We start from the raw sequence: 9,317 nt of genomic DNA, 5'->3' as shown, positions 1-9,317 counted from the left end.
TACCCTGATAGCCACCTTAACTGAAACTTGCTGTCAATCTACACCCGCAATTTGAAGCCAATTTAATGGAAAGAGTTGGAAAAGCAAGCGGTTTCCGTTATGTGGCCTATTAGTTACTTTACAATTTGACGTCAAAAATTGCTGCGCAAGTTTTCAGTGAAGTTGTAGTGAAGTTAAACGAAAATATAACTACAAGTTTGATTATTAACTTGCATTCAAATGCCGACCGTAAATTTTCGTCAATTTGCTTATAACTCTAATTCAGTGAAGAATTACCATAAACTTGATGTTAAGTTAACCGTTATATATATACCCTGATAGCCACAGTTTCAGACCAACCAAGTTGGTGTCAGATAGTTGCCACCAACTTAGCGACAACTTGCGGTCAACTTCCGAATTTGTAACTGTTGGCGTCAAGTTGGCTACAAGTTTCTGAGAAAAACAAGACCAATCTACTGCCGCAATATGTCGCCAAATTTCTTAAGAAACTTGTCGTCAACTTGGTGCGAAAGAGTTTCGAAAGCAATTTTTGCCGACAACTTGGTGAACAACCGAGTTCATTTCCAAGACTTGCCGCCAACTTGGTAACAAGTTGCGGCAGTAAATCGACGGAAAGTTGCGACCAACTTGGCTATCAGGGTATTGAGAGTAAGAATAATTTTGATGTTAATAATTTCGACCTTATCGGCTGAAGATAGAATTTTTGTGAGTGGAATTTATGAAAAAAAAAACATTTATTAGTTCATTTATTTTCTTTGGTCAAAATAAAAATTTTTAACTTCCCGCTTTGAAAATTAATAATTTTCAAAAGTAGGAAATCATAGATTTTGGTCCGATTTTGAGAATGCGAGTTTTCACGTTCTGAGGTCCTAGGAAGCTGTTGCGACTATTTCCGACTAGACGTCCGGCCGTGTGTGTGTGTGTGTGTGTCTGTGTGTATGTAAAGAAAATTTTGTTGCACGATATCTTGAGAACGAATCAACTGATCAAGACGAACGATACGGCATTCGAAAGTGTTCATTGAGACTTCAAGCCGATTAGATTTTAAAGTCAATCGGTCAAGCCATTTCAAAGATATTCAAAAATTAAAAACCAAAAAAAAAAATTTTTTTAAGTTTTTTCGAAATAACTCAAAATATTTGACTCATCAGCCTCAGTGTTCAGAGACACTATTTTAACTTAAAAAATTGCGCCGAATGTCGCTAAGTAAGTCGAAATCGAATGACGCGTTCGAAAGGTATAGCCATTTAAAAATTTTCAAATTATCGTTTTCTTAAATTAATTTTTTATTTTTCGATCCATCAACTCAAGACTCTTTAAACAATTTTTGTTCTTGAAAAACTATGTCAAATGACGCCAAGTAAATCAAAATCGAACAAGATGTTCAAAAGTTATAGCCATTTAAAAATTGCTAAATAAATGTTTTTTTGACATAATTATCGAATTTTTGAGCTCGAAGAGCTCAAAAATCAACCAATAGGAAGATTTTCGAGCGTTTCAAGCTCAAAAAAAGCGGGAAGTTCCAGGGATGGCCTGCCGGTCAACCGTTTTTCAAATATTTTTTTTCGACTTTTAAAATATTCTTTATCCACTTTTTTATAGTTAAAAAAAATAAATGTTTTTTTTTTCTTTATAAATTCTCAATAGTGTTCCAGTTGAAAACATTATTACTCTTAATATATAAATTTATCTGTAAAGCTTTTATAAAAAACAAATTATTAGTTTTTAAGGCAAAAATTTTTTGAACTAAGAAGTTTATCGGTACAAAACAAATTTAACTTCAATTTGAATTCATTACGGCCTACTCTTAATATTATCTTGGTTAAAAATTAATTTTTCTTTATGTAATTGTAATTGTAATTGTAATTGTAATTTATTGAAAGAGGCCGTAGGACGTAGTCCTCTAACGGCCAAAAGCATATATAATATCTTAAAAATTAAGTACAAATCAATATAATATCAAAGTAAAAATCAAAAAGTGCTCATAAGCTATTATTAAACAATCAGAATAGATTCTTATAATGTTAATATTAATATTGATAGATCTCTCAACGTCAATTTTATCATAGTAATATAAATTTAATTAATCAAGATTAATAATGAATGCTGAAATAAAAACAGTCTACTTCTAGTCTTATACTATATTGCACAGGATAGCAAAAAATTTTTATGAACACAAAAAATAAAGTAGATTATAATATTACGATAATTTTATAAAAAATAAAATAATTATAATTTTAATGAAGTTCATAATTATTTTCTCAGCAATGTATTTAGTTGAACTGTTTCAACGTTAATTTTCAGAGTGATAATAAGTGAGAACTGAGAAAAAATTTTTAGAATTTTGTAATTACTTTATATTTACAGTATAAACTAGATTTATCTTTATAAAATTACACATGATTAATTTTTATCGAAAGTCGAACGATTTTAAACTCTCCCGCCATCACTAGCAGCGCTTCAGCTCTCCTAATGACGTCATATGACGTTGGTATTCATATGCCTATAGTCAACTTATTCATAAATATCGATTGCAGCGTTTTTTTGTGTACGTGACAAGTGTCTGTCAGGTGGATTTATTTTTAAAAGTGTACTACAGTTAAGATGAAAGAGAAATATTTAAAAATTTTGTTGTATATTTCTATAACATTCGTGATAGATGATTCACAATGTAACAATGAAGTAAAAAAGTATCCTTTATTGATGCCGAATGTTCGACCAAATGTTGTAAGTAATTTTTGTCATGATTTTAAATATTGAACTACAACATCTAGTAATTGTGAATATATTCATATCAATAATGAATTAATATTTAATTTTTTAACTATTGACAGCTAAATTTTATTAAATAATCAATAATATAATTATTAACAATCAACAATTAATACAACAATACATTGTACAAGAGTAACGAAGCGGAACACACCACTTTTAGGCATTGATAAAATAACATATTCGGTTTAACTTTCAGTAAACTGTTAAAGTTTCTGTAAAATTATCATAACAAACATTTAAAATGTTGACCTTAACATGTAATTACAATGTTTCCGTAAAATTGTCAACAATCTGGAGTGGTTAAATAGTTAACAATAAGTTTTTAAAAATTCAAATCTAAAATAAGATACTTTTGTATTGATAATAACAAAAAGTCAACATTTTTTAGGTAACTTTTTAAGTACTGCTGCAGATATTCCCACGCTAACAAAGTTGTACTTCAAAATTACGATGAAGATTTTCCTCCGATTGTTACCTAACTTTTATACTCTGAAGTCAACCTTGGACCTTTATGAATCCAGTTTTTGAAAAAAATATCGATAACATCTAAAAAAAATAAAAATGTTGAACTTAGCGACTTCATTTGATTTAAAAAATTCTATTATTAAATTTTTCAAGCTCTTATTTTATCGCAAAACAAACAATAATTGATGATGAAATATGTAATAATCACTACAGTATATTATTATAAAATTATAATATTCTAATAGCAATGACATCTTTGTTTTTTAACCGTTGTATTCCTTTTGTTTCTATTAAAAATTCTATGAAAAAAATCAAATGACAAATGATAATATTTGGGTTTACAAAAAATTAATTATGGAAAAGGAATATCTTTAAAAAATTGCATATTCTATATGTTAAATCTGATTTAACTTTTTTTGTAATTTTTTCATTTGTCTGTTGAGAAGTTTTAAAGATAATCGAAGTCTGTTAACTTCAGTATCTTTTAATTTCCGTCGTAAAAACTCATAAGTACGTAATTACTTTTTTATCCAATGTCAATCTTGAAATTTTTATTCAATTATTATGTTGTTCATTATTTATTTCTCATGCACTTACATTTAATTCAATTATTCAATTTAATCAATTATCTGTAAATAAAAATATGAATTTTTAGAGTTAAAATTCAAAGTTGATATCTAATTTCTCAATTAAATAAACTTTATGAATCGTGGAATAAATTTATTCAATAAAAATGTAGTTTAGTAATTAATTGTGAATTAAATTATAATGCAGTATTGATTTTACTTGTGAATAGAATAATCCATTCATAAAAATCCGAAATTCAAGGACTTTATGACGTCTATTAAATGAACTCCAGTTAATAAACAGAGGAAACTATTGTCAGTATGTGTTTACTAGATATTACTTCACCGATATACTATATTTAGAAATTATGATAAACGATAATGAAAGATGTGAATAAACTTGTATTACTTTCATATAAAATACGAGAGAATATGAAAGTATTTTCAATTTATTTACCAGATTTGATGCGACAAAAGTCGATTTCAATACTATGCAACAAAATATCCAATTTTTTAATAAAATGTTTATTCAATCGAGTAGTTTTTAATCATTTGGAAGTGTTTATCTTCTATATAGAATTTCTATGTACAGATATTTATTTATTTTTTTAATGTTTATATTTAAAATATCCAAAGCGATTTTTAATATTTCCGTTTAGAACGTAGAATCTATTTTATAGAAGCATCAAATTTTCGATTGATTCTTATAAATAAAAAAATATTTTTCAACCTCAGGCTATGAATTTTTGATTTCACTTTTAATGATTCGGACTTCTTGATGTCTGTGAGTATATCAAGAAATGGAAGCAAAAAATTATAAATCAACAAAGTTTATTTAAAAATACACCGATAAAAAAATTAATTCGATTAATCAAATAACTTTTTCTCCATTTAAGAATCTTTTTGCTTGATTCAATATGATAAATTCTTTAAAACAATCATTTAAGTTAAAGATTTTTTTCTCTTGAATCAAGTTAATTTTTATATCATAAGCTTTAGATTCTTAAATGACAAATTAATACTTATCCATATGGTCGAAATTTTATTATAATTATTACTCGATTGGATTGCTGAAATTAATAACATTTCATCGCTATTAACATTATCATCTTTAACAACATCGAGACCCAAAAAAAAAGTGGTTTGTACATTTGACTGAACCCACCTAAGGTTTTGTATTTCAATATGCTAAATCCGCACAGTAAAAAATTTTTCGTCATTGTGTGAAGTGTAAAAATTTTTGTGTAGAATATTACACTCTAATGTGTAGAATTTCACATTTTCATGTGTTGATTTAACACACTAGAATGTGGAATTAACATTAGAAAATCTTCTTGTTTTGAGAAAATTCAGCCTCTTGCTCCAAAAAATTTTGTTCTTGATAAAAGTAAATTTTCCTGACTTGAGAAAATTTCTCTCTTGCTCCAAACAATTAAATATCTCAATAGTAAATTTTCATTAATATTTTTATTGATTAACATGTAAAATGGGAAGATCAAATAATATTGAATTTTTCTTTTCTTTCAATATGTACAATTACACGCTAAAATAGTACAAAATGAGTATCAAATATTCAAGAAAAAAATTTTCTCAAGGTGAGCAAATTTTTTTCTTAGCTAAAGTAGGTGGCACTGCTTCCCTAAAGTGTCTAAAAATCTTGATCAAATATAAAAATTTATTGTATCAAGTATTTACGATAATTTGAATTAAGAAAAAATTACTTCCACCAAGAATAGAATTTCAAGGAAAATTTATATATAAACACCTAAATCTTTGGCATAGCTGGGGGGGGGGGTAGTTCCGGGGTGTTAGCGGCCTGATGATTTTTTATATTTTGTGGGGTTGTTGTAGGAGTCTTACAAAAAATCGCCAGCTTCAAAGGGACCTCGGAAGGATTTTTTCTGAATTTTTTTTTTTTAAGTGGAAAACTTTGGGATGGCTGGAGAGGTAGTTCCGGGGCAGCTAACGGCCTGATGATTTTTCATATTGTGTGAGGGTATTGTAGGAGTCTTACAAAAAATCGCCAGCTTCAAAGGGCCCTCGTAACGAATTTTTGCAAATTTTTGCAAATTTTCTAAGTCTTTGGAGTGGCTGGAGGGATAGTTCTGGGGTAGCTAACGGCCTAGTGATTTTTCATATTGTTTGAGGGTGTTGTAGGAGTCTTACAAAAAATCGCCAGCTTCAAAGGGCCCTCGGAAGGATTTCTTACAAATTTTTTTTTATGCTATAAGTGTTTGGGGTGGCTGAAGGGGTAGTTCCGGGGCAGCTAACGGCTTGATGATTTTTTATATAGTGTGGGGGTGTTGTAAAAGTCGTACAAAAAATCGCCAGCTTCAAAAGGCTCTCGGAAAGATTTTTTCTGAATTTCTTTTTAATGTCATAAGTGTTTGGGGTAGCTGGAGGGGTAGTTTTTGTGTTTTGAGGAGCCAATATATCATTTGTAGGACTCACTGTCTCTTCTTGAATCTGAAAAACCATTTTCAGTTTCAGGAGTAAAAAAATTTTTTTTTTGATGTTTGTTCATAAAAAAACGTTCGGAACTTCAGGTACATCATTAGTTTATGTAAAGACGGTCAGTAACACAAATATTTGTGTCGAATTTGAGGAAAATTTTTTTATTGTGCGAATTTGAGGTCGGTTTGGTCAGTACACCCTCAAAATTAGGGTAAATTGCAAAAAACCTCTAAAAATCGCAGAGCAAAACATTTGTGTAGACGTAAAAAATTTTTTTTTAACTAAATTAAGTATACTTTTTATGTCTTTCAATGTGCTAAATCCAAATCTAAAGTTAATTCAGCTAATATACCCATTAAAATTATACTATAAACGTGCTCGAAGCAACGTGGTAAAATCACCGTAACCGAAAATATTTGATAGTTGTGTAAATATCTGTTTACTAAGACTTCTAATTTCTGGGTAATAGAATATGCTCTGATTTTTTCTATTGCACGCAGCGGGTACCTTAAGAATAAACAAATATCAATCATTGCAAAACTGTAGAACAGTTATTTTTAGGTAGATTTCTATAGAAATCTAACTATTGTAACCGGTCTCATGTTGTAATTTTAGGAAAATTTTATCATAATATGTTTTATTTTATCGAGTAATGTCGAAAAATGGCATTGGCTCAAAAGTTTATATATGTATTTATGTATGTATGTATGTATGTATATATATATATATATATATATAGCTGCATATATATATATATATATATATATATATATATATATATATGTGATATAACGCGCCATGTCAGCAGGATTGCGCCCACAGTTCTCAACCGATCTTTATGAAATTTTGTGGGCTTATTCTGTGGATTAATACCAAGATTAAGTTCAAAGATGAGCAAAATCGGCCCGTTAGTTTACGAGTTGTGGGTGTTTGAAAATTTTTTTCATTTTCAAAAAATTTTGAATTTTGTATTTTTTATGAAAATAATCTTCCAGATGTAAAAAATAGATAAAATCTATCAAATTTATCTTAAATTTCATTTAATAACCTTCAATTTAAACTATTATTTGTCTAGTTTTGATGATTTTTTTAATTAATTCCGTGAATTTGAAAATTTTCAAAAATTTTTCAATGAACGTATTCCAGCCCTTTTTCTTTAAATAATTTTTAAGCCATAAAAGATAGCTTGAATTTATCAACTTTATGTCAAAATTCACATAATTATCTTCGATTTGAGCTATTATTCGTTACCTTTTGATACTTTTTTCAATTTATTTCGGAGTTTGGAAAATTTAAAAAAAATCAAAAATAAATTAATTTTTAGCTATTATCATCAAATGACTTTCGTCTGTTACAAATCCTATTTTTTAGGAAGATGTCTTCGAATATCTATTGGTTGTAGTCGGTCTCATATCATTATTTGCAAAAATATAATAAAAAATAAATTTTAGGACATTTTTGCCTTTTAATAACGTGTTTTTTTTTTCAATATTCAAACAAGAAATCTACCTATCCATGTCGGGTATGGCCGAATGGCGTTTTTTTTATCAATAACTGTCAACCTTTTTAGTAGATTTCATAGAAATCTAACTATTGCATTGGTCCTCATGACGGAACTTTTAAAAAATTTTGCTATATTTCAACTATACTCGTCGAACTGAGTCGGAAAATGCATATGGTTCAAAAGTTTATATCTAATATCTAATCTAATATATAAAATTCTCGTGTCACAATGTTCGTTCCCATACTCCTCCGAAACGGCTTAACCGATTCTCATGAAATTTTTTATGCATATTCAGTAAGCCTGAGAATCGGCTACTATCTATTTTTCTAATCTCTAAGTGATAAGGGGTGTTCACCCTAAAAATTTTTTTTTAATTTTTTTGATAAATTTTTTTTTTTTTTTTATTTTTTTATAATGTGACATCAAAAAATACATACAACTCTAAATTTGCACTTTTTCATCACCAACCCTTGCTTTTTAATAGTCATTTTCATAATTTTATCATTTTCTATCCCGCTCGATAACATCAATTATTATCACTTGGTAAGTTATCCCCTCCATGTGTCTACCGGTGTCACTTCTCACCCTGTAAACAGCACGGAGTAGGGATATTACCTCTACAGTTTTCGGCTATTATTAGTGTTTATGCTTCAAGCGTAGTAGTTTGTAACGGGGTGGTTAGCCCTGTCCAATTGGTCACCCCTTTCCTCTTTGAAAAGGGCGCCACTGGGATTTTATACTCGGTGTCCCAGAAACCGGGGAGCATGAGAAGGAAAGATCGGGTCGTGAGAAGTTGAGAAAGGCTGTAAAAGTAATGCTGAGAAACAATTATTAACAATTAACAATTCAACTATTTATTTAATATAAACAATTTAATTCTAACAAAATTTCTTAAAATATTGCCCTTAAAATTAACCTATCAATCACTAAATTTGAGAACCTCTCACCTACGCAGGCACTTGCCAAAACTTACAACTAAATATCATTAAATTCTTTTAAACATAGATCATTACGCATCTATCTTCTTAATTTCTTAACTCAACATAGACCATTACGCATCTATCTTCTTAATTTCCTAATTCACTTTTAGACCATTACGCATCTATTTTCAATTTCTTAACTCAACATAGACCATTACGCATCTATCTTCAATTTCTTAACTCAACATAGACCATTACGCATCTAGATTCTTAATTTCTTAATTTAATCATAGACCATTACGCATCTAGATTCTTAATTTCTTAAACCCTCGTCCAACTGACGGAATAACAAACAACATATTTTACCCAATAAAAACTTCTTAATTATTCAATTATCTGAACTAATTTCACATAAACAACCTCGTCTACCTGACGGAATACCATATAATACCATAATTACCTAACTTCCATATAAAATCGTCCACCGACGCTAACTTCATTCTATAGAGTTCTCTACTTTATTCATACATCTTAATTACCAATAAAACTGAATCTCAAAACTTCGCATTTTCCAAAATTACGCCTAACAATTACTTAACACAAAATTCCGACCTTCGATTTTAATTCTTAATC

At 28.8% G+C, this 9,317-nt stretch overlaps 1 protein-coding gene and 1 long non-coding RNA gene across 2 annotated transcripts in view; both read left to right on the top strand.

Annotated features, from left to right (window-relative positions):
• Window positions 1-330: 330 nt before the first annotated feature.
• Window positions 331-9,317, top strand: part of LOC123270424 — a 24,202-nt gene continuing 15,215 nt past the window's right edge. The window contains exon 1 of the long non-coding RNA XR_006510599.1: window positions 331-342. This is a non-coding gene — a long non-coding RNA (uncharacterized LOC123270424). The remainder of the gene's footprint in view (window positions 343-9,317) is intronic.
• The window catches only part of LOC123270423 (peptidylglycine alpha-hydroxylating monooxygenase), an 11,167-nt gene continuing 4,368 nt past the window's right edge, over window positions 2,519-9,317 (top strand). Inside the window, exon 1 of the mRNA XM_044736456.1 lies at window positions 2,519-2,727. Within this exon, the coding sequence (XP_044592391.1) occupies window positions 2,605-2,727 (123 nt within the window). The 5' untranslated portion in view covers window positions 2,519-2,604. The remainder of the gene's footprint in view (window positions 2,728-9,317) is intronic.

Source organism: Cotesia glomerata, linkage group LG8 (assembly GCF_020080835.1).
Source record: "Cotesia glomerata isolate CgM1 linkage group LG8, MPM_Cglom_v2.3, whole genome shotgun sequence".
NCBI lineage: Eukaryota > Metazoa > Arthropoda > Insecta > Hymenoptera > Braconidae > Cotesia > Cotesia glomerata.
The sequence above is the reverse complement of the archived record's forward strand: the minus strand, read 5'-3'. Positions and strand labels throughout refer to the sequence as shown.